We start from the raw sequence: 27,087 nt of genomic DNA, 5'->3' as shown, positions 1-27,087 counted from the left end.
CCAACTTTAAGACACTGGTCCGCAACAGACCTCCCAGTTCCACATAATATCAAATGCCGAAAATCTCCCAGAGATCTCCATCTCAACACCAGCACCCAGCTTCACTCAACGACCAGCAAGCTACAGTGCAGGACACCCTATGCCAAACAACTAGCAAGACAGGAACACAACCCTACCCATCAGCAGAGAGGCTGCCTAAAATCATAATAAGTCCACAGACACCCCAAAACACACCACCAGACGTGGACCTGCCCACGAGAAAGACAAGATCCAGCCTCATCCACCAGAACACAGGCACTACTCCCCTCCACCAGGAAGCCTACACAACCCACTGAACCAACTTTAGCCACTGGGGACAGACATCAAAAACAATGGGAACCACGAACCTGCAGCCTGCAAAAAGGAGACCCCAAACACAGTAAGATAAGCAAAATGAGAAGACAGAAAAACACACAGCAGATGAAGGAGCAAGATAAAAACCCACCAGACCTAACAAATGAAGAGGAAATAGGCAGTCTACCTGAAAAAGAATTCAGAATAATGATAGTAAAGGTGATCCAAAATCTTGGAAATAGAATACACAAAATGCAAGAAACATTTAACTAAGACCTAGAAGAACTAAAGATGAAAGAAGCAATGATGAACAACACAATAAATGAAATTAAAAATACTCTAGATGGGATCAATAGCAGAATAACTGAGGCAGAAGAACGGATAAGTGACCTGGAAGACAAAATAGTGGAAATAACTACTGCAGAGCAGAATAAAGAAAAAAGAATGAAAAGAACTGAGGACAATCTCAGAGACCTCTGGGACAACATCAAACGCACCAACATTCGAATTATAGGGGTTCCAGAAGAAGAAGAGAATAAGAAAGGGACTGAGAAAATATTTGAAGAGATTATAGTTGAAAACTTCCCTAATATGGGAAAGGAAATAGTTAATCAAGTCCAGGAAGCACAGAGAGTCCCATACAGGATAAATCCAAGGAGAAATACGCCAAGACACATATTAATCAAACTGTCAAAAATTAAATACAAAGAAAAAATATTAAAAGCAGCAAGGGAAAAACAACAAATAACACACAAGGGAATCCCCACAAGGTTAACAGCTGATCTTTCAGCAGAAACTCTGCAAGCCTGAAGGGAGTGGCAGGACATATTTAAAGTGATGAGGGAAAAAACCTGCAACCAAGATTACTCTACCCAGCAAGGAGCTCAGTCAGTTTCGACAGAGAAATTAAAAGCTTTACAGACAAGCAAAAGCTGAGAGAGTTCAGCACCACTAAACCAGCTTTACAACAAATGCTAAAGGAACTTCTCTAGGCAAGAAACACAAGAGAAGGAAAAGACCTACAATAACGAACCCAAAACAATTAAGAAAATGGGAATAGGAACATACATATCAATAATTACCTTAAATGTAAATGGACTAAATGCTCCCACCAAAAGACACGGATTGGCTGAATGGATACAAAAACAAGAGCCATATATATGCTGTTTACAAGAGACACACTTCAGACCTAGAGACTCATACAGACTGAAAGTGAGGGGATGGAAAAAGATATTCCATGCAAATGGAAACCAAAAGAAAGCTGGAGTAGCAATTCTCATATCAGACAAAATAGACTTTAAAATAAAGACTATTAGAAGAGACAAAGAAGGACACTACATAATGATCAAGGGATCGATCCAAGAAGAAGATATAACAATTGTAAATATTTATGCACGCAACATAGGAGCACCTCGATACATAAGGCAAATACTAACAGCCATAAAAGGGGAAATCAACAGTAACACATTCATAGTAGGGGACTTTAACACCCCACTTTCACCCATGGACAGATCATCCAAAATGAAAATAAGGAAACACAAGTTTAAATGATACATTAAACAAGATGGACTTAATTGATACGTATAGGACATTCCATCCAAAAACAACAGAATACACATTCTTCTCAAGTGCTCATGGAACATTCTCCAGGATAGATCATACCTTGGGTCACAAATCAAGCCTTGGTAAATTTAAGAAAATTGAAATTGTATCAAGAATCTTTTCCGACCACAATGCTATGAGAGTAGATGTCAATTACAGGAAAAGATCTGTAAAAAATACAAACAGATGGAGGCTAAACAATACACTACTTAATAACGAAGTGATCACTGAGGAAATCAAAGAGGAAATCAAAAAATACCTAGAAACAAATGACAATGGAGACACGATGACCCAAAACCTGTGGGATGCAGCAAAAGCAGTTCTAAGACGGAAGTTTATAGCAATACAATCCTACCTTAAGAAACAGGAAACATCTTGAATAAACAACCTAATCTTGCACCTAAAGCAATTAGAGAAAGAAGAACAAAAAAACCCCAAAGGTAGCAGAAGGAAAGAAATCATAAAAATCAGATCAGAAATAAATGAAAAACAAATGAAGGAAACGATAGCAAAGATCAATAAAACTAAAACCTGGTTCTTTGAGAAGATAAACAAAATTGACAAACCATTAGCCACACTCATCAAGAAAAAAAGGGAGAAGACTCAAATCAACAGAATTAGAAATGAACAAGAAGTAACAACTGACACTGCAGAAATACAAAAGATTATGAGAGATTACTACAAGCAACTCTATGCCAATAAAATGGACAACCTGGAAGAAATGGACACATTCTTAGAAACACACAACCTGCCAAGACTGAATCAGAAAGAAATAGAAAATATGAACAGACCAATCACAAGCACTGAAATTGAAACTGATTAAAAATCTTCCAACAAACAAAAGCCCAGGAGCAGAAGGCTTCACAGGCGAATTCTATCAAACATTTAAAGAAGAGCTAACACCTATCCTTCTCAAACTCTTCCAAAATATAGCAGAGGGAGGAGCACTCCCAAACTCATTCTACGAGGCCACCATCACCCTGATACCAAAACCAGACAAGGATGTCACAAAGAAAGAAAACTACAGGCCAATATCACTGATGAACATAGATGCAAAAATCCTCAACAAAATACTAGCAAACAGAATCCAACAGCACATTAAAAGGATCATACACCATGATCAAGTGGGGTTTATTCCAGGAATGCAAACATTCTTCAGTATACACAAATCAATCAACGTGATACACCATATTAACAAATTAAAGGAGAAAAACCATATGATCATCTCAACAGATGCAGAAAAAGCTTTTGACAAAATTCAACACCCATTTATGATAAAAACCCTGCAGAAAGCAGGCATAGAGGGAACTTTCCTCAATATAATAAAGGCCATATATGACAAACCCACAGCCAACATCGTCCTCAATGGTGAAAAACTGAAAGCATTTCCACTAAGATCAGGACCATACAAGGTTGCCCACTCTCACCACTCTTATTCAACATAGTTTTGGAAGTTTTAGCCACAGCAATCAGAGAAGAAAAGGAAATAAAAGGAATCCAAATCGGAAAAGAAGAAGTAAAGCTGTTACTGTTTGCAGATGACATGATACTATACATAAAGAATCCTAAAGATGCTACCAGAAAACTACTAGAGCTAATCAGTGAACTTGGTAAAGTAGCAGGATACAAAATTAATGCACAGAAATCTCTGGCATTCCTATACACTAATGATGAAAAATCTGAAAGTGAAATCAAGAAAACACTCCCATTTACCACTGCAACAAAAAGAATAAAATATCTAGGAATAAACCTACCTAAGGAGACAAGACCTGTATGCAGAAAATTATGACACTGGTGAAAGAAATTAAAGATGATACAAATAGATGGAGAGATATACCATGTTCTTGGATTGGAAGAATCAACATTGTGAAAATGACAACACTACCCAAAGCAATCTACAGATTCAATGCAATCCCTATCAAACTACCACTGGCATTTTTCACAGAACTAGAACAAAAAATTTCACAATTTGTATGGAAACACAAAAGACCCCGAATAGCCAAAGCAATCTTGAGAAAGAAAAACGGAGCTGGAGGAATCAGGCTCCCTGACTTCAGATTATACTACAGAGCTACAGTAATCAAGACAGTATGGTACTGGCACAAAAGCAGAAAGATAGATCAATGGAACAGGATAGAAAGTCCAGAGATAAACCCACACACATATGGTCACCTTATCTTTGATAAAGGAGGCAGGAATGTACAGTGGAGAAAGGACAGCCTCTTCAATAAGTGGTGCTGGGAAAACTGGACAGGTACATGTAAAAGTATGAGATTAGATCACTCCCTAACACCATACACAAAAATAAGCTCAAAATGGATTAAAGACCTATGTAAGGCCAGAAAGTATCAAACTCTTAGAGGAAAACATAGGCAGAACACTCTATGACATAAATCACAGCAAGATCCTTTTTGACCCACCTCCTAGAGAAATGGAAATAAAAACAAAAATAAACAAATGGGACCTAATGAAACTTCAAAGCTTTTGCACAGCAAAGGAAACCATAAACAAGACCAAAAGACAACCCTCAGAATGGGAGAAAATATTTGCAAATGAAGCAACTGACAAAGGATTAATCTCCAAATTTTACAAGCAGCTCATGCAGGTCAATAACAAAAAAACAGACAACCCAATCCAAAAATGGGCAGAAGACCTAAACAGACATTTCTCCAAAGAAGATATACAGACTGCCAACAAACACATGAAAGGGTGCTCAACATCAGTAATCATTAGAGAAATGCAAATCAAAACTACAATGAGATATCATCTCACACCAGTCAGAATGGCCATCATCAAAAAATCTAGAAACAATAAATGCTGGAGAGGGTGTGGAGAAAAGGGAACACTCTTGCACTGCTGGTGGGAATGTGAATTGGTACAGCCACTATGGAGAACAGTATGGAGGTTCCTTAAAAATCTACAAATAGAACTACCATATGACCCAGCAATCCCACTACTAGGCATATACCCTGAGAAAACCATCATTCAAGAAGAGTTATGTACCAAAATGTTCATTGCAGCTCTATTTACAATAGCCCGGAGATGGAAACAACCTAATTGTCCATCATCGGATGAATGGATAAAGAAGATGTGGCACATATATACAATGGAATATTACTCAGCCATAAAAAGAAACGAAATTGAGCTATTTGTAATGAGGTGGATGGACTTACAGTCTGTCATACAGAGTGAAGTAAGTCAGAAAGAGAAAGACAAATACCGTATGCTAACACATATATATGGAATTTAAGAAAAAAAAAATATCATGAAGAACCTAGGGGTAAGACAGGAATAAAGACACAGACCTACTAGAGAATGGACTTGAGGATATGGACAGGGGGAAGGGTAAGCTGTGACAAAGCGAGAGAGTGGCATGGACATATATACACTACCAAACGTAAAACAGATAGCTAGTGGGAAGCAGCCGCATAGCACAGGGAGATCAGCTTGGTGCTTTGTGACCACCTAGAGGGGTGGGATAGGGAGAGTGGGATGGAGGGAGACACAAGAGGGAAGAGATATGGGAACATATGTATATGTATAACTGATTCACTTTGTTATAAAGCAGAAACTAACACACCATTGTAAAGCAATTATACTCCAATAAAGATGTTAAAAAAAATTGATTCTCAGTCTGTTGTTCATTGATGTTGGATGACACATTGAGATGGAATTTGATGTGCTTCTAAACAGTGTTTGTTCTTCTACTAGAGGAGTACCTAGTTCTCTTTTAGCTTTTAAGTTACATGATCTTTTGGGTTTTGAAGTCACCTGATAGACTAGAAAATTGATAGACTTCAAAGCAGGCACAGCTAAATTTGAATTCAGCTACTCTTATATCACAATGGAATTTTAGTTAAGTCAATTGCTTTGAACTGAGTGTCCATGATAAGACACTGGGGGGCTTTATACCTATCTTATAGGATTTTTGAGAGAATCAAAGTGAATAATCTATGAAACACCTAGGACCACGCTTGCCTCATTGCAGATGTTTGAAAGAGATTATGTTAGTCTCTTTCCCTTTCATAATGGAGTTCTTGATGTTAACTGTGGGTTGTGGTAGCTAAAGAGCTTATGGACATGAACAAGAAAAGATGTTTCGTGTAAAAGAGCAATTGAATCAGATAATCTTAGGGGATGATGATTCAGTAAAGCCATTCACTTAGTAACACTAACTGAAACCAAAACAGGTACTAGGTTAGTTTCTTACATCCATCCTGACTGCCAGTCTGTACAAAAGCCCTCAAATAATAGGAAACATCTTATAAACAAGCAAACAATCTTAGAGAGAGTTGGCAGTGGTGCTTATTGTTCTTGTTACATGTAGGAGATAAAATGCAGATACAACCCCCTGTACACAAGTAATAAGCTCTAGCTTTATTATTTATTAAGTCAGCTCTAATCTGACTTAAAATGAAAGAGAAAAAAGAATTTTCTATATTTTGGTTTCAAATAAGACATTTAAATTACTGACAAAGTTAGATGTTCTTTTGGAGTACTTTTTTTTTTTTTTTAATAATGACACCTTACTATTACTATCTTAAACTTGTCTGTGGTACATATTTGTAAAAGGTTTAGAACTTCACAATCCTCCTAAGAGGCAGTAGAGAGGCCAGAGAAGACCACCACAATCTTGAGTTTTCATTCCAAACCTGCTGCAATTTAACCTTCTAACTTTGGCAAAGTGAAAACTTTTTGAACCTCTCTTTACACAGTCATTGAAAGTATGATCTTGATTTTCTGTTAGATCTCTTCTTCAAAAAGCGTTTCAAGGTCATATAAATAAAACAAACAAATCATTTGAAATGACTGCTCTTTGACAAGGAAATCACTACAGTAAAGTAGAAAATGTTTCCCACTACTGTGAAGAATCTGCTGTGTCATTTTTCAAAACCAGCTGAAGTGAATATTTAAGATTATTCATGAGACAATGTTTTAAGAAATACTCAATTAAAATTGTAATTTTATTCTTTCAAGTGTTGCAGGTTGGTTATGTACACGTTGACTCAAAATACATGTAAATTTAATTCTTTTATTTTAGACGTCACTGTTGAATAGCTTATCAATAAAACATTTTCCAAATCAATCTATGTTGAGTTTTCATATCTTTCTTTGTTTTGGTCATGTTAAATGTAGATTTTCCTATATGAGTTGCATATAGTAAGAAAATTATATTGTCACTACTAATAATACATATAAGAACTATTCTATAATCAATTCACTTTGGTTATTGGATTTATTCTTCTACTCCGTGCCAGAAGTAAGCTTACAGCTGGCATTGCAAGACTTTTGTTTAATATTAGAGGGCAAGTGCAATGGTTTCAGAGTTTGGTTATATGAGGGAAACATTAACAAACAAAATCAACGTGATTTGGAGCTTTCTAGCACTTAGTGGCAAAGTTCACTTTGAACTCTAAATTATTTATGGCACAGAAGGAGACACTCGGTAAATAACAGGAAAAGCTTAGAAATCAAATGCAGCTTGTGGTATTTGCTAACATTAACACTTGGGTTCCCAAAACCCAAGCCTAGCGATAATTTATTTACTCTGAATTACTTCCCAAAGAACAGTTACATTTCTGGTGGAAAAAAAAGTAGGACATTAGCAAATGACTGAAAAAAAACTTCACAAGGGAAAAGAAAAATCATTCTTCTGATTTGATGTTAAAGCAAATTGTACAAAGCTTCCAGGAATCTGAAGATATTTTTTCTTAAAACTGATGAATGCTTGACAAATAGTCTACCTTATTTCAGTATAAATTAACATGGCATGTGTCCATGAAATGCAATATACCACTACCAGGGCAGCAAACAAATACTCACAAGAAAGTTAGAAGTTTAGGTGTGTGTATAAATTGTTACATAGATGTAAGTAAGTACATTTTATATATGTGTGTGTGTGTGCGTGTGTATATATATGTATGTATATAATCTGAGAACGCTATTGACTAAAGAAAAAAAAAAACAATGAAATCCAAACACTTTGTGTCAACTAACATGAATTAGAGTCTACTTATTCCAAACCAAGTTAGAGTTATAGAAAAATTGATCTCTTGAATTATCTTTTTCACTTAATGTATTTCAGTATCCCCTATGGTATGCAAGTAATTATCCTTAGTTTTAAAGCATTATCTTTTAATACTTCAATAATTTTTATTTAAATTGGCTTCTACTTGTGGATTTCGTTTGACACCATGAACTTGAATCCTAAGGACTTGATCAACCTCCTTTTTCATGGAAGGAAACGGTCACAGATGATGCTTCCTTTTATTAAATTCAGTAGTGAACATTTTCATTGGCATCTGCTCCTGATGACATCTGGTTTATTTGTTATGTAACAAGGATTTTTTTTGTTGTTGTTAAAGTTGAAGTCATCATACTTTTTTCCTGGCATTTCCCTTAAAGTTTCACTATGCATACCTTCTTAAAAATTCAGTATTTATTATTTATACTGCTCAAGTTCATGGCAAACTCCCTTTAAATATAAATACCACATTATTCATTTTAGTTTCCAAGTGGTGGAGTCCAAATACAGTAATAACTAGAGCATGAGTGCAGCTTTTCCTTTTCTCATTCATCTTTGGGCTCTTACTCGGTTCCTTATTTTCCTTCTCTCATTATTTTATTTTTCTTAGGAATCTGGAGTTGAGTCAAGCTGACTGAAAACCCAGTAAACTTTCTGCTATGCAAGGCTGTTTCTCAAAGGAAGCACTTTATAAAAACTAAATCCCTATCTAAAGATGTGGCTATAAACAGTCCCTACAGACATGGATTGTGTTATCAATTTTTTGTTCCCAGAGGCAAGTAAGATCTGTTTCAGTGGGAAAACACTACACATTTTTGGTAGAATGCAACCATTTATAGTTGGGATTGGCAAGGGCACCCTTAGAGAAGATGACAAACATTGAAGGAAGGTAAGCTCTGCTGAATTTGCAATTTTGACCAAGGCCAGATCAGTATACACATGCCAGAATAAAAGGTACTTGATCAGGCAGCATTTATGATGGCATCTATGCATGTGTGTAGGTATGTATGTATGGCTTCTCCAAAAAGAGCTGCACATAAGTAGATCTGCATTATGGAATTGTGAAAGGGAGGAGCTAGGAGAGCAGGAACCCTACAAAATGGTAGGATAGAACCTCTTGTGACTTCATCATGACGGATTTCCTGAGGTTCCTCACTGGTGACAGGAAAAAAGAAGGAAGCAATAGGTATAACTGTGGGAGATTAGAAATCCTGACCCCTGGCTCCCTTAAATTTAAAGGTAAAGAGACCAGAGTAGAACAGGATGTTTTCAGAAAGACCTACTGGCAGGGAAAGTAAACTTCACTCCTAAAAGAAAATAGCTGTGAGGAAAGGTAAAATCTAAGCTGGTGTTTAGATTAAGACAAAGATCTAAGCAGTGAAAGTTGTGCGAACACAACTTTCGCTTGGAGGAGGAAGCATACCCCTGCAGAGCAAACGTTGCATGGCGTTATGTTTTATATTTGGGGAAATGGCCAAACATTGTGAGTAAAGGAAAGGAAGCACAACTTTAGAACCTGTGCTTGGGGTGCAGTCACTCTTAGAGTACTCAGGAATCTGCACCAGCATAGGCATCACCTCCAGGAGTTTGTGGACACCCTTTAGCGGTGTCACCTAGTGGCTGAAACAAACAATGGCACAATTGCAGGCATCAAGACTCATCTTGGCCTCTCTCTGTGCCATCACCCCATGCCTCCTTCTCTTCATACTACAGGATCCTGGTGATTCCTGCACCAGAAGGAGGTATAACTTGGTTATACCTGTGAACAGGATATGTGAACAGGATATGTGAACAGGATACCTGTGAACAGGATATGTGAAAACATGAGCAATCAATTATAAAAATAAATGCTATGTGACTATATCTGAATCCTGAGTTGATAGAGGAAGTCAAAGATTGAATACATACACCTTTTCTTCTCTATCTGCGAGAACACTGTTAATCCACTGAAAGGGCACGAGCAAGTGATACAGACACCATCAGCAGAAGGGAAACAGACTAAGAATGCATGTCCACGTAAGCATAGGCAATGGTGGAAAAGGAGACACGTTCCTGTCATTTCCATGCAACCAAAGGTTGATAACAAGCCTTGGGAGTGACTTTGACCTTAATTTAAAATCCATGTTAAGTTGGTAGAGATAAGCTAAAAGTGAGTGCATATACTACAAAGTATTTATGAGGCATTTACTCTTTAAAGTGTTAAACTAAGGACTCTGTTTTATTGGTAAAATTGCTTCAAATCCGTTTTTAAAGAAATACGTTTTTAAAGTTAAAATAAATAAAAATATGCTCTTCTCTAATCTAAAAATCAAATAATGTTGTAACTTTGCTCTTACCATTATGATTGGATAGCACCATACCTGGCTGTAGTGTTTCTTAACCAATTTTTCTAAACCAAAAAAAAAAAAAAAAAAAAAAAACTTGAAAGAATCTGGAAGTCTAAATTTTTAAAATAACAAATAATCAATAGTTAATATAAGTATATGCATGATTAGGTTCTCTTCTTGTTGTTGCTATTCTTAGTTATTTCAATTATAACTTTCAATTACGTACCTGATTTGGGGTTTTGCATTTTACCCAAGACATATTAAAACTCTGAAAAACCTTGCCAACTCCTGTCAACCCCACTCCTCAATTATCCATATTATCAGGCATTGTTTATTCAGAAGAAGTAAATTTTAGTATTTGCCTAATAAAACATAATTATGCAAATTGCCTCTAAAATTAAATATTCTCTAAAACCAAATATTTTGGAAATAACTATTCTACCATACACTTCTATTGGAGAATTCAGATTTAACTGAAAATCCTTCTATTTTAAAAGTCTCATCGTATTTTCTTTTTTTTAACCATTTGGAAATATTTATGGAGATGGGAGTAGTTTTGGAATAGGTGGGTGTTTTATTCCTAGTTAACTGTGAGAATGCAGCCGAAGAACTTAAGCTATGCAGGCATAATTTTTCAAGGTTTTTTTTTTTTTTTTTTTTTGCGGTACTTGGGCCTCTCACTGCTGTGGCCTCTCCCGTTGCAGAGCACAGGCTCCGGACGCACAAGCTCAGTGGCCATGGGCCACGGGCCCAGCCGCTCCGCGGCATGTGGGATCTTCCCAGACCAGGGCACGAACCTGTGTCCCCTGCATCGGCAGGCGGACTCTCAACCACTGCGTCACCAGGGAAGCCCTCAAGGTATGTTTAATGAAGTCTTCTTACCGCCCTAAATATCTGCTTCTAAAACGTGCAAAGTATTACTGGGACTAATTTAGAGAAATTAACAATGTGATAGAAATTAAATGATACTTTTGACAAGATAAAGACACCAGAGAATGAGAATTCTGTTCACATATCTGAAGTACAAATCCCAAGACTTAGAAAAGGAATACATAATTTAAAAACTAAAATGAGTTATTAAAAATTGTTTTTCAAATTTGAAAAAGTCAAATTTCAAAATAGCTCAAAAATGAAAATGTCCAACAATTTAAGAATTATAAAATTAGATGCTATTATGCTTTTTAAAAAAATATATGGACTAGAAACCAATGGAAGATTGAGTTTTAGCAAGGAATATTGATTTGATGTTATTGTTTTCTATTTTCTTTAAAGTCAACAGAGGTTTCCAGTGTAGGAGTATTTATAAACTAGAGAATAAAGTCAACATAAAATCAAAAGAGTTAAGAATTTATTCTTGAATTTATAAATGTTATTGTTCTTAAATGTCAATACTATGTGTTTAGCGGCAAAGTTATTTGAAACCAAAGGATCATTTAGAAACCTTCGTTTATGCATTTGTTGAGCAACAGCATTTTTTTTTTTTAAACGAAGATCACCACTGATCTTCCAGATGCATGAACAAAAGGGAACCTCTATTTGGCCTATTTGTTTTCTTAGATGAAAATAAATAAACTAACAATTGAATGAGCATTTCCCAATAACACTCAAAATTCCTTTCTGCAATATAAAGTTTAATGCCTTGAAATTAATATAGGCTATACCTGACCCCCCATTGTTCAATTCGATTTACTCTGCCAAATTGTGTGAGGTGGCATGTGCTACGTGTGTGAATAAATGAGAGGTAGACGAAACTTTTGTCTTTCTCTCAGAAACTCTCTAAAAGGTAGAAGACACATGCTGAGAACAAGAAAAAAATATCTATGCTGCGACAACTTTAAAAGAAATGCCAGATATTTAGAGCTGCATATGTTAAGGTAATCTAAAATATTACAAGCCAAAACCCAACAGAGGTCCCAGCAAGCAGTTACTGGAGAGCATAGAAAAAGTTACAAATACATATAAACATTTTGAAAATATTATTTTGCCCCTCTGCAGCTCTTTACAGATGCTAAGTGCTTTAAACTCCTATGTTATCCATTATTTCTTGCACCGATTGCATGATAAGTCACAATTCGTTTAATGACTGGAGGCAGGGAAACAAGTTTGGAATACATCAATGAATTCTCTAATAAACAATAAGATATTAAAAGCCCTGCATTTTCTAAGATTGCAAGGATGTTAGAGGGTAAAGGAAATATGAGGGGCGCGGCCTTGGAATTCCTTGGAGAGCTCCGAGTTGTTGAGAAGACTCCTAGAAGTCTTCTAGGTCAGCTATTATTCAACGCCTTCGTATCTATGTGGTGGTTAAAGTCCCCTCATCACTATCACACACCTAACTCGGCTGTGGATTGTGATTTTGATGAGATGATTGCTGCATATTTCTTTTATTCTCGTTCTTTCCTCCTTCAGTCAAACTAGCTTATTCTAATTCTAGCAAGTAAAGGCATTATCATTTAAGAATTTTGAAAGCTATTCACATTTATATGAAAAATAACTTCATTTTATTCAGTATATAGTCATTTTTCAGTATGTTATTAGTAGTCTATCAGTAATATATTGGTGTTTCAGAAAAAAACCCTTGCATCGTGTGGTAGATCACTGAAAGCAGAACAAAGCGAAAGCACATAGATCAGTTAGGTAATTATTGAAAAAAGTTCACATGAGGGGTAAGGACCAAAAGTTAGACAACAGTAGGGGGAATAGAAAAGTAGATGAAGGAAAAGATGCGAAATAAACCAAATAGAAAACCCGGGGTGACTGGTTAGATATGGAAGAGTGGGTCATGTCATTTCCATTAAGTGAAAAAGCAGATACAGACAGGGGAGAAGGCTGTCAAGTGAGAATGCGGAGGAGGCAACTTCTGGGCACAGTGAGTCTGCAATACCCGGGGAGCATGCCAGGAGGCAGCTGCATACCGGACTGCAACTTACAAACGAGATCGGGCTGTTCGTCAAGATTTGAGTATGGGGCGGTGCTTTCCCCAAAGCACCTTCCAAAGTTCTGACTACATAAACCAGGGAACTTGGCGGACTATCTGAAGTGACCTATTGCAATCCTTAAGTTTCACTTTAATATTTGTTCCGTTTTAAACATGTATATGGATTTGTGTTGGATTTTACATAAATTTTTTTTTTTCCAAATCTTAGGTAAATGTGTGAGTCCCAAAGATGCTCATTCTTTGGCACATTGTTACTACCCTACCTTAAAAGGCATGTATACACTGAGTCATGACAAGTACTTTGCAGTGATTTAAGCCTATACTCAATTCCTAGTTGTCAGCTATATGACCATAAGGAGGTTATCTTCAGCTCCAGTAATTAAAAATAGCAACGTCATGTAATGTAAACAAAACATCTACCATATTGATTTTTTTTGTCCTTTTGCTTTCAGTATGTAAAGCCCTTTCAGTAAAAGTCCTGAGTGAAAATATGAGTCAATAAAATTTGACTGGGAAAATTGAGTAAAGAATGAAAAATATTCTAAACCTAATAATAATATGAAAGTTACTGCTTCTGCTGTAAAATACTTGCTTATAAACTTCCCTAGTACAGCCTCATGAAAAGTTTTTCATCACAACTTTTAGATACTGCGATTTCAAATGGCTTACAGAGATGGTTTAACGGTCCCATCTGCTAGAATATAACCCACATGAGGACAATGGCCTTTATTTTAGTCACGGATGTTTCCTGAGCTCACAGGCATCTTGTAAGCAGGTACTAGACTTGTTAAAGGAACCAGTAAGAGACAGACATCATCTTTGTCTCAGTATTTCGGCATATTTCATCTCAGTTGAAACAATTCATGTAAACAATGATCCAGACTTCTTAGCAGAGAAAGGGAGAGTGGAAGGACAGTAGTGAGTCTCATCATTACCAAGTAGACAAGTAGTTCTCCTTCTGACTGCAGCAGTGATGTTTTACAGAGGAAAAGATTCTTAAATAAAAGGTAGTGAGTACCTTTCAGAGCCCATGAGCCGAACAAAATTTACACAAGTGTTTTTGCTTATCTGTTTGTCAGCCACACAGCATTTTAAAATTAAGACTTCAAACAAAAATCTTAGTTCGCCACTTCTCTTGGAAAGTGGAAGAAATGGCGATGCCAGTGTACAATACCTTTCTCATTTGGTAAAAATCTGCTTGCCCCGAGTGGCTCCACCCCCTACAAACCACGTGTGAGTGGGCTAGTTCCAACACAGTTCTCACTGTTATCTGATGCCCACTCATGAGGTTTACCTGGTGGACTACGCTATGTTACCCTTGTTTAAAAAACTACAACAGGCCTCAAATGGAGTTGCTTATGCCAAGCTTTACATCACCAAACCGAGACCTAAATGTAGTTCCAGCTCTTGCAGAAATGGAATCTTAAACCAATCAGTCAGGAATCTCCCAATCAGCAATAGTTAGGTAGCTGCCTAATAGATCCCTGCCATTCACTCAAGGAAAGGAACCTTGCAATAACCACTCAGATTTTTTGCCTGGAATTACTTTTTTGTTCCTGCTCCCTTCTGCCTATGAAAGGTTTTCCTTTTGTACAGATCCTTGGAACTCCTTTCTACCTGCTAAATTACATGCTGCCTGATTCTAATGGAGTTTTGCTCAAATAAACTCTTAACATTTTTAACATGCCTCAGTTTATCTTTTAACGCCCTTAGGCATTTGATGTGCCACCTTTCCCTTCACCTTTAATATCTAGTTCTCTTTACAAGAGTGGTGGGCTTAGGTGGGACATTAATGCTGTCTTTGTGCTCAAAAAAGTTCCCTCAAAACAAGGTTCCCTCCAAAGCAGAGCCTGAGGTTGGGTGTCAGTTCATTTGGAAGATAATGCCAGGAAAAACAAGTGAGAAACACGCAAAAGTAAGAGACCCCAAGACAAGCTCGTGAAGGAGGCTACTGCTGTGTGGGCAAATGGGACTCAGTCCCACTGGGAACCCTCTAAGAAACCACACCTCTGAATTGTCAGACCTAAAAGGACAAGGGAGGCTGGGACACTCATCAGGGGACTTCCATCCCTGATTGGATGAAAGTTGAGCTGGTGGATATTACTGGGCAGCACAGACTTCTGGGTAGAGCCCCCAGGATGTTTGCTTCCTTGCAGCAGAGTGTTCTCTGGCAGTGAATGATCAGCGTGTAGCGAACTTTTCAGAGCTGCAGGTAAACTCAGGTAGGATCTGGGGGATATGGCCCTTTTACAACCGCCTGTATTATGGAATTGCAAATGATCAATGTCTTAAATCTTTGCATGGGTAATAACACTACTTTCTACATTCTGATTTTTTCAAATTATTTTTTGATTGTATTTAATCTACATCAGTAGGAATAGGTGAATTTCCATAGGGAATATTATTTTATAGGGCTGGAACTTGGAGACAGTCCTTAGACTCTGGTAATATGCTGCCTATATTATACCAATTTTCCATTACACCAAAGACTATTGTTAAAGAAAAAATTATTCACTGACACTTGTTAAAGCCTGCTAAGGAAGACTTTACTGGGGGAGAAGCTGGGGGATAGGTACAGGAACTGTAACTGAGCAGGATGCTAGGGAGCCTTCCTGGGACAGACCTCCCTCACCCATGACCTCCAACTGCCACTTGTTTGTAGAAACACCTTAGCTTCCTAGGCCTCCTCCAAGTTGCCAAGGATAAATTTAATCAGAGAAGTGAGAAAATGCAGGAACAAAGGAAGACAGTCAAGCAAGACAAAATAATAATAATTTAGCCATTAACAAAGTCAAGGACCTTTACTGCCTCCTCAAGGGCTCTAAATAATACCCTGAGCCATATACTTTGAGCTGCTTTGCAGATACTGAAACCTCCACCAGGTGGAAGAAATTAATTGCATGTTGCCCACAAGCACATAGACCCCAGACTGGTTGGAACCAGAAGGTTCAGGATTTTTTAATTAAATTTATTTTTGGCTGTGTTGGGTCTTCGTTGCTGTGCACAGACTTTCTCTAGTTGTGGGAAGCAGGGGCTACTCTTTGTTGTGGTGCACGGGCTTCTCATTGCAGTGGCTTCTCTTGTTACGGAGCACCGGCCCTGGGCGCACAGACTTCAGTAGTCACGGCTCGCGGACTCTAGAGCGCAGGCTCAGTAGTTGTGGCGCATGGGCTTAGCTGCTCCGTGGCATGTGGGATCTTCCCGGACCAGGGCTCAAACCCGTGTCCCCTGCATTGGCAGGCGGATTCTTAACCACTGTATCACCAGGGAAGTCCCCATGATGTTGACTCCCAATTTCCTCACCAGCAACCAGTCAGAACAATGTCCACAAGCTGGTCACACACCTGGTAACTCTGCCTTACCCTGTCATTAAAAACCCTTCCCTGAAAGTCGTCAGGGAATTCAGGCCTTTTGCCCACTAGCTGCCTTGACTCCTTGCTTGGTGCCCTGCAGTAAGAGCTGCACTTTCCTTCACCAGAAACCAGTGTTAGTACTGATAGATTGGCTTTACTGTGCAAGCCAGCAGACCCGAGTTTGGTTCGGTAACAGAACAACTGCAGTGGAATTATACGATAGGGGAGAGAGATCCAGGGCAAGGGGCATTCTTGTTGAAGGCAGGCAGGGTAAACAAGTATCACCTGGGCAGTAGTGGGGGCTGAGAAACATGATTAGCTATGGAGTGATCAGCTATGGAGTTTGAGGAATCTGGCTAAACTGACTTAGCAAGATTCTTGCTAAAACTGGACGATGCAGAGACAAAGAAGTCCAAAAGTTCAGGCCTAGTTGGAAAAGCATTCAGGGGAGCCTGAAATTCAAGGAGGGAGTTTCTGTCGCTAAAATGTACTGAGAAGACCACCGAATTTATTAATGTCTCCCAGCTGTGTGGGTGGCAATAGCGATGCGTGAAACTCACAATAATAAGGGCTCTGGAATAGGAAAAGCACTCAAGTTAAAGATATGCTAAGTTTTCATCTGGCTGGCAACCTTCTTTGACTTGGGAAACTCTCATCTATGAATAAGAGGCCCGGAACGTCTTTTACACTGTAAAATATTTGCAAAGTACCTTAATTTCCCCCTCAAAACACCTAATAATTTTCATATGAACCAGCTTAAATTCATTAGCATTTGCCAAGCACACTCTTCAAAAGCTTCAAACTGGGACAGCAAACCAAAAGCAAAGGTAAGGCTCTGACCCAGCGGGTAGGGGCGGCTTCATTAGCCGACTCTATTCAGCTATTGCTCCCGCTGAAGCTGAACTTGTAAAGTGAACGTGCAGGAAAACGTGGGGCAGACATAACATAAATAATTTAACTTGAGAGAAGTACTCTAAACCTCTCATTTACAGTCACCTTTTATTATTTCTTATTCCTACCGGCCGAAGTAGAAAGTGTCTTAGGTGTCCAGAGAAGGAGAAAAAATAATTATTAGATTGCAAGCTTCCACAAAACTAAAACCAGGACTAAGCGTATCACCAGAAAGAAAGAAGTTACTGAAATCACCGTCTTCAGCAAAATAGGTCTCATCACAGCAGATGCTTTTATTTTTTTTCACTTTTTCCTTGCTAGAGTGGCATCACTCAAAAACGAATGAACTAAGAAATAACATTGCTCTCCCTTTCTTCCCCTTCCCCCCCATCAATTTATATACATAGGGTCCAAGGTGAGACTTGTGTACTGGATTCTGGTAATCCAAACGCATTTAAGTGAGGCTTAAGCACTTCAAATGTATCAAGGATTAAAGTGAGAGAACTTTTACTCTATTTTAAACGGCATCAACTTGTAGCAACAGCTCTGAACATGATTATTCTACTTGCCTGCCTCCTTATGTTAGTTTCCTCTTGCTGCTGTAACAAATTACCACTAATTTAGTGGCTTACAACATCACAAATTTATTATATCACAGTGCTGCAAATCAGAAGTCCAAAATGGGTCTCACTGGGCTAAAATCAAAGTGTTAGGTTCCTTCTAGAGGCTGCAGATAACAATCCGTTTCCTTACCTTTTGCAGCATCTAGAGGCCTCCGCACTCCTCGGCGTGTGATCTCCATCCTGCTGTAGATTCCGACGCAGCACTACAGCACCTTCAAATCCCTTTTTGACTCTGACCTCTGACCTCTTCTACTTTAAAGGACCCTTAGGATTACATTACACTCACCTGGATAGTTCAGAACACTCCATCTTAAAGTCAGCTGATTGGCATTCTTGACTCTATCTGAAACGGTAATTCCCTGTTGCTGTGTCACATAACATATTCACAGGTTCCAAAGATTAGGGGCTCATTATTCTGCCTAGCAGCTCCTCACCATTCCCTGGAGAATAGAAGGCAGCTACGCTAAATACAGACTATGTTTTCCTTCCTTTTAATATATTTTCTTCTGAAACAAGCAATGCATTTTATAGTGACTTGGGACTTGTTTTAGTGGCTGTCTGTTATTTACTCATTCAAAGATTATTGGGTATCTGATATGGGATGGCCCCAGGGGAACAGTAGTGATGAGGACCCAAGACTGGCTTTCAAAGGACTCACAAGTTTAATGAGAGAATCAGATAAGTAACCATTTAAAATACAAGTCAAAGAACTTTAGCATAGGGTCAGAGTCTTAAAGGAGCACAAACGACTCACCAGAAAAACTCATTCCAATGCATTCGAGACCAGGGTGGTTCCAGAAATCCTTCCGAATGGAGGTGAACAAACCTTGAGGAAGGGAATGTGCCAATCATTATAAAATCTTACAAGGTGCATAGTCATGGAAGAACATGGCATATCTAGTGAATAAGTAGAACAGTGTAGCTGGAACTACGTTTTGCACACGGGAATAAGAGGGAAGAGGATACAGGAAAGGTTGACAAGGTTCAGCTTCTGAAAGCCCTTGTGTACATGAGGGTTTTGAGCTTCTATCATGTAAAAAAGGGTGACTCAATAAGGAATATCATCTATTTCTAGAAAAATACAGTTGGCATCGTAGATGAAGGATTGAAGTAGGGACAAATAGGATTTTCCTGCTGTTGCTACTACTACTACTACTACTACTACTACAATTAATACTATTACATTTCCTTTGAAGCTGAAAGAAGTAATCTGAATGTTTGCCAATAGAAAATAATTTTGAAAATTATCTCTACTTAATCTTCACAGTAACCCCGAAACAGGCCTTATGTTTATCCCTATTTTGAAGGTGAGAAAACTGAGGCTTAGAGAGATTAATTTTCTCCTGAAACATATTCTGTAAAACAAGCAGCTGGGATCAAAATTTATACCTCTGTGCCCAGAATCCTCTTAAAGTTCCCAAAGGCAGATTTATCTTGAAGTTCTCACGCTGAATCTTCTGGTTATCTTACTGGCATGGGCCTATCCCCAAACTTGATGAATAGAGGGAGGAAGCAGCAACATGCTCAGTCACAGGGCAGAGTCCCAGAGCGCTGTTTCACTCTGGGGACCACCATATCCACCAGGACACAAGACGACACCCTGTGTAGCCTAGGGGAGCATCCACACTAATCTTGACCTCAAGTAAAATGAACCCCAAGAGATGCTGCTCTACTCCAAGCTTAGAGGCCATTTTCACCTTGGCCTACTGGCCTGTGGGTCCTGTGAGGACCTGAATGAGCTAGACCACAACTACTGGGGTCAAAGGGCTGGAATTCTCTGAGTAAACCACCTGGGATGATATCGCTAATATGCAGAATCTAAAACAAAAATGATGCAAATGAACTTATTTATAAAACAGAAACAGACTCACAGACTTAGAGAACAAACTTATGGGTACCAGGCGGGAAGAGTGGGGTTGGGGGAGGGATAAATTGGGAGTTTGGGACTGACATGTACACACTGCTACATTTAAAATGGATAACCAACGAGGACCTACTGTATAGTACAGGGAACTCTGCTCAATATACTGTAACCTAAATGGGAAAAGAATTTGAAAAAGGACAGATACATGCATATGTAACACTGAATCAGGTTGCTGTACACTTGAAACTAACACAACATTGTTAATCAACTATGCTCCAATATAAAATAAAAATAAAAAAAATTAATTCAACCACACAGAAAGGTTACTTTGGAGAAATTACATTGGAACATTATCAACGGGAGTTAGGAAGCCAAAATAAATTTTGAAACAATCAATTAAAAAGCTTATTCAACCATCCTAGAGAAAAGATTGTTATCTTTCTATTTGCTCTGTGAAAAAATATTACAAAACTGTTACCTGCAAGGAGAGGACCAAAGAGGATGCAGCCAAAAAGTGTAGGGAAAAACAGGGAAGTGGACTGGGCAATTAATTCTCTTTCTAAAAAGATATTTTGCTTTGTAATTTTGTATTATTATTATTTTTTTTAATGAGATGTCACTAAATTTTATGAGCTTCAGGACAAAAAGGACCTGGATCGACCCCGGACTACAATTATAATTTAGGTAGGAAATGAAGATCTGGACAAAGACCACAGGGATGATGAGTAGGGAAGGGACTTGATAAATATTAGGTGGTAGAGGGGATGGGACTGAGTGGACAGGTAGCAGTGGTATTTAGGAATGGTTGAGCCTTTCCCTCAATTCTCACTTCAGAGACCAAACTGGTGCAATTCACCTAGAAATTTGTACAGTAGGTGGAAAAGGATTTGTATTATTTTGGAGATTTTTAGTTCGATATGCCTGTGGCGTACTCAAGGAAAGTAAATAGGCAGCAAAAATATAAACTGAATTCAAAAACAGTTGAATTAGAGATACACAATAGGGAGTCCTAGGTGTATAGGTATATTTAAAACCATAAATTAGGTGATGTTTATGCAGTAAATATAAGGAAACATATATAATGAGTAAAACAGGGTTGGGGAAGGCAGTGATAGATGGAGAGAGAGAAGCCAATGAGCCTGGGCTGAAATTAAAAATATTTAATAACCTATATAAAAGTATGAGTGGATCAAAATATTTTAAAATTCCCTTTAATTTTTCAAAGAAAATATCTAATTCTCCAAAGATTTCTATCTATGTACCTATCTATCTAATATCTATCTACTCCTGGAATATATTCTGGTGTAAGTAATCTATCAAATTTTTCCAATGATTTTCAACTCACTTGTTTCATCTGATGTAGCTGTTGCTAGTTGAATAACTCTGGTCCTTGAACTGTGCTCTGACATGGGAACAACATCAAACTCTTCCAACAACTTCTTTATACGTTTGTAGTCATTAGTCAACCCTGAATGTGTTTTTTCTTAGAGCAATTGACTCAATGAGATCAACTGGATATCTGGATAGAAAAATGGAGTAAGAGAGAGAGACTTTTGAAACTGCTATGACTCTGCTTCCGTTTGTAAGATGTTAGACTATATTATTCTACTAGGATTTTTTTCTATTATTCTAGTCTATTATTATATTATGAATTTTTAACTTGTATTATTTTACGTGGGTTTTCTAAATATTTAATTTTTATACATTTAGCATTAACACATTTTACCACTAGTATTCTCTATTACTTTAGTTTTCTGTAAGTTTTAGAGTTTATAAAATTACTTACATTATTTTAACAAAACTCTCTGAAAATGTAGAATGGCGAGATATTGCTTTGAGGCTTTCTAAGTCAGACTTGGTAGTTGTTGTTGTTTTGTCTGTCTTCCAGAATGCAAAATTAATAGACAGACACTTAATCCTAATTTGGGGTTTTGCCTTATTCTTTCTCCCTCCTTCATTACTTCCCTTCTTTATTTTTTCCTTGCTTCCCCCTTTTTCATCCTCTTCTCTTGCTCCTTCCTAATAATTTAAAATAAACCCACTATTCAAATGCCTGATTTATGAATTCTCTAAACTTTTAATGAATTGAGGCAATGAAGCACCCAGGACCTGGTTTCTATCCCTATGCCCTCACTCACCTTCTCTGATTCAGGAGCTCCTTCTTTCTCCTTCTCTCTTCATGTAAAAGTCTAGTTACCCTGGAAAGCCATTTACAGATTTACCTTCTCTAGAGGATTTTTTAAAATACCTTCAACCAAATCACCTGTCCTCATTTGAATACATATCATATTTTGCTTACCTTGGTTCTTACCTTGGTCAATAATTTACTTAACTCTTCCAATAGATGTAAAGACACTTAAAGAAGAGATTGTATCATTAAAAAAATTCTTTAATTTCTTCAACCCCTTTGTAAAATACCGTGTACCTAGTCAGTGCCCATAAGATATCTGCTGAAGTCAGTTACACAAAATAAAATCAGAAATCATTTTCATCCAGAAAATTCAATGTAAGCCCTTACAGAACCCCCAGCCTAGTCTTTCAGTCCCCGTGATTCTATCATCCAGTTTGCTGGCATTCCTGGAATCTCTGAAATTGGTGGAATAATGTTCACAGCAACACCTTGGGGCCAAAGCACCACAAAGTAGAATGCTTTGATTCTTAATGACAACAAATTCCGCCCCCAAATACCCAGCCTCCTTTCTCCCTGACAAAAGACAGGTGATCTGTCTGGTACCCCCAGTGGATATTCACTGGGGTAGACTGACTGTCAATTGCTTGGAGAGTTCATTTACGGACAAAATCAGGGCAAAATGGCGGTAAGAAATGACACACTGAATGGTTAACATTTTTATTTCAAAAAAGCAGGATACTGTATGTAACACTTTCTGAGAAAATAATTAAGATAGTATAATGAAATGAATTCCATGTTTTTAAGCACAATACAGATGTATAGAATCCTTTAAGTGTGAGTTTATTCAAACTTTATTTAAATAGAATGCACTTTAATTGAGAGATTTAAGGGGTGATTTCTGCATTTCACAAAATAAAAGTTCTTCTGCAAGTTTGTTTATTTATTTATTTAAACTTTACATTCTCAACATATATTACAAGGGCTTAATATTTTAATTTAGAACATACGTAGTGTATTTGAATAGCTCTTTGGGCTAATATGTGCCAAGAAAGGTACATTGTCCTTTTTATAACCAATTAAAAACAAACTAACTTTGACACAAAAAGGAATGGGGTCACATAAGTTTCATCTTATTCAAGTAGAATACAGTCTGAGATTCAAAACAGATTCTTCCTTGAAAACTGCAGTTGTTTCCCATCCTCCTAAACAAGGACAAAAGAACAAAATGCAAAAAAATATATGTCATTCATTAATTCTCATTGGATTTAAATTTCCCCCTGCAGTAGAATACACTAAATATCTGAGTCTTTTGCTTTATTCTGGCTATAATCACATAAACTGTTTAAAAAATAAAAACTTTTAAAATTCTGTTTTCTTCACTTTCTTCCAGATATTTTCTCCTGCCACAATAAATTGACCAGCACTCTTAGCGTCAGATACACATGGTACACACATGTAAGTGGAGAAATACATTTATGTCCTTTAAAATTCCTGGATCTACACAGACACCTCCTTTCCTGTTAGAAGCATAGATATCCAGGTTTATTCTGGAATCTCTATTTATCTCCTCAGTGTATGGCACTGTTTAGCAAAGTACATATCTCTTTTCCCCTTTTCCTCTGACCCCTGCGATCCCCGTTTAATTTTTACTCAAGAGCTTCATCCACTGAAAACTTTGTACAACTACATCTGCTGTATTTAAAAGAGGTTGACTCAACAATGCAAACACTCACCCACACACACGTAAGAAAAGTTTCCATCTTCCAAAGCTAACATTATTTAATATTCCTATATACCATGGAGCTTTCAGTTTGGAGTTTTTCTTAAAATATATATCCTTCATTTGAAGCTGTCATAAAAATGGGGAGAACACCTTCTCTGATTTCAAAACCATCAAAGTAGGTTTTTAAAAACTACTTTCCAAACCCCAGGAGTAGTGTACTCGAAGGGCAAGCTCATCAGTATCTTTAGAAAATGAGTTGGGAAAAGTAAAATTTGATTCCTATTTGAACATTTATTATTGGTACCAATGAATCCTACTGACTGAGAATGTAACTACGATCATCACTAATTATGATACAGCTACAGTGAAGTAAAGCTGCATCCCATTATTTCAACGATTGAAGTCTGATAGGCCGGCTGTTTGATTTCTCTCATCCCACTGTCTATTCAACAGCTTTTCATTGCACAGACTGTTAAAAATGATTCACAAACTGTTGCTGCCTTCAAACTATAGACTATAAAAGGTAGCCAAGAAATAACGGTATGTTGTACTGAACGTAAAGTAATTAGTGGCTTCAGAATATGTTTTGACACAAAGCCTGCCTGCCCATTGTAGAGAATTGTCAATTTATGTGAAAATATTTATTACCTGTAACCATAGATACACAAAATCAATGTGTGTGTTATGTAACATGACATCAGTAATGCATTTGTTACTGCTTTGAGATTTCTTCTGGTCTTGATTACAGCTCTGCCAAATAACTTTTTTTTTTTTTTATTATACAAGGGCAAGTGATTGCTTGCTACATTTGCAATTGTAATGATAATTTTCCTGAGAATGTTAAATTATGTCTTAATTTATTCAAAAGATTTTATTTTCAAAGCAATTAAACTTATTGTTGATTGATATTTACCATCCAATGTTCCTGGAACACTAAAAGAATACGCTTTATACATAATCTTCCATTATAGCACAATGCTTGAGGGTAGCCATTTTACATAACAGCATTCAGTTGAGTCTTCAAATCAAAGAACAAAAGTCATAGCAATTTCACTTGAAATCCATAAATCCATGCTCAGGATTATGTTCAACAGAATCACTAAATGTTATTTGTAATTCAAAGATGAATGAATCAATAGAAAAATAGAACTGATAAATCATTAGTACTTTAATGCAGAGTGGAGAGAGAAACTAATAAATCATGCACTTCAAGCACTTGTTTTCCTTATGGCACGTTTGAAAACATAAAACATACAATGATAAGATGCAGGTCAATATGAATGAACAATACCAAATCTGCTCAGAATAGCATTTCATTTTATATCATAGGCTTAATGAAACACTTAAAAAAATACTATTCCATAATTTCTTCAAACAATCAGAGAATCCACCCAGGCCATGAAATACTTTAACAACAATCTAAGCCGTTATTTCCAAATAAATATTTGAAATGTCACAGAGATGGGAGTAGAGGAGGTGAGGGGGAGGGTGCAAATGCATGCATGATTAACTTCAATGAGCTCAATATTATTACAGGTATCAATTTATACTAGAAAGGAACTGATACAATCATTTACTTTCTCAAGTGTACTTAACTGACCCATTAAAAATTACAGACGTCTATACCTATAAATGACCAAAAAAGCAAGAAATCAGCCATTGAACTTTGATTGTGTTGTACGGCTTATTGTCTGTGAAAAGTGAGAATTTTAATTATAATTAATGGGTAGTTCACTCTCTTCCAGAGTTTTAGTCATCACAAAATTGCACATTAGAACCATAGATTTTCTCCACAATGCTTAATTAATTATGCATTAACCCATTTCTCTCAAAGCATCTTTTTCTGAATCTTTGGTGGGAAACACAGTTTATTAGGCACATAGTTTCAAACATCTATTTGGTTACTGTTGTGATTAAGAATTTTCTTCTAAATTCACATGCAGAAGGGAATAAGGCTTGCCATGTTAACATACTTTACTGCCAAGTAATATGTTTCCACTTATGTCTGGAATTAAAAACAAAACTAAACAAACTAAAAACCACTTCCTACTCCTTAGCATAAGAATACTTTATACCTGATATCTTAAATTCCACTCAGAAGCATCAAGATGTCGAAGAAAAACTACTTAGATACAGCAAGTAGACAACTATTTAACAAAACCTTTCAATTAAAAGCTTCTCCTCAACTCACAGGTCAAAGATCATTGATATACTGTTTGATTCTAAAGGGAAAAGTATAGCGATCTGCAATTATGATTATTGTAGCATTATTAAGTAGTGCTTATTAATAACTGGAATCACATTTCCCGTGATATTTCCTTTTTTTGTTATACAGGTTTTTTTTACAGGTTAGTAAATGGAAATTGGAGAAGGAATGGGTAGGAGACAAAAAAATTTATGGGAATGCATGCAACAAAAATAGGCAGTATCACTTCATGTAAACTTCTGCTTTCTTCATGCAAAGATGCTTATAAAAACTGAGACATTAAATTTTCTAATAGCTGGATTTTACATTAGCTCAGTAACAAAAACTGTTAAACCAATTCCATGATTTTGCATGAGCAGGAGACTTGAAATTGTTCAACGATTTCCAGCATAAGTGTTCCATGGCCCAATTATGCTAATTAAATCTCTAAGAATGAAAAGATACAGGATTATTCCTTGCTTCGGTTTCTTGTTCTTTTGATGAGGGAGCAGAACAACCCGGTTTTTGGAGGAGGGCCCATCAGCATCGGGGCTTGGTTCTTGTGCATAATTTTTATCTAGGGAAAAAAAAAGACAAAGAGGGTACAGTAATCTCCAGATACAACACCAATTTCTGAGAATCACTCTTAAGGTTAATAATATCCCCTGAATTACTGAAACAACACAAGTGTAAAATGTATTTTCAGAGTTTCTATTATTTCAAAAATATTTTTAAGGAAGATAAGGTATGTATTTAAACTATATTCCAATGCTCAGGGTGATACCAAGAAATTAAATTTAATTGAAACTACATTTTAAATATCATATTACTTCTAACCTCTCTTGTAATAACACCCCCAAATTCCTTGTTCATGCCACGTGATTATCTAGTATAATTTATTGACCATTAGTTATGTATTATTTACTTAAGATAGGAAAGGCTGCACCTTTATAGTATTCAGAATCCCAGTTATAGCCCAACATCAAGATGTACTTGATATCAAGGCAAGCCTTATTTACTCTGCTAATCAGATTGTTTCTCTCTTTCAATATGAACTGCAGGGCTTAATTTCAAAACAATCATTACGAATGA

The 27,087-nt window shown here is 37.0% G+C and overlaps 1 protein-coding gene across 11 annotated transcripts in view; it reads right to left on the bottom strand.

The window, feature by feature from the left end:
- Positions 1-22,790: 22,790 nt before the first annotated feature.
- Positions 22,791-27,087, bottom strand: part of DGKB (diacylglycerol kinase beta) — a 797,684-nt gene continuing 793,387 nt past the window's right edge. For 10 of the 11 annotated variants that reach the window (XM_067746239.1, XM_067746240.1, XM_067746241.1 and 7 more), the window contains one exon: positions 23,560-26,572. In XM_067746239.1, coding sequence (XP_067602340.1) covers positions 26,465-26,572 — 108 coding nt within the window. In that variant the 3' untranslated portion in view covers positions 23,560-26,464. Of the gene's footprint in view, positions 23,290-23,559; positions 26,573-27,087 lie in introns of those variants that run through there. The other variant, XR_010945490.1, reaches the window with a different exon arrangement.

The sequence above is a fragment of the Pseudorca crassidens genome, chromosome 8, assembly GCF_039906515.1.
Source record: "Pseudorca crassidens isolate mPseCra1 chromosome 8, mPseCra1.hap1, whole genome shotgun sequence".
Taxonomy (NCBI): Eukaryota; Metazoa; Chordata; class Mammalia; order Artiodactyla; family Delphinidae; genus Pseudorca; species Pseudorca crassidens.
Note: the sequence above shows the minus strand (reverse complement) of the source record. Positions and strands in the feature narration are given on the sequence as shown.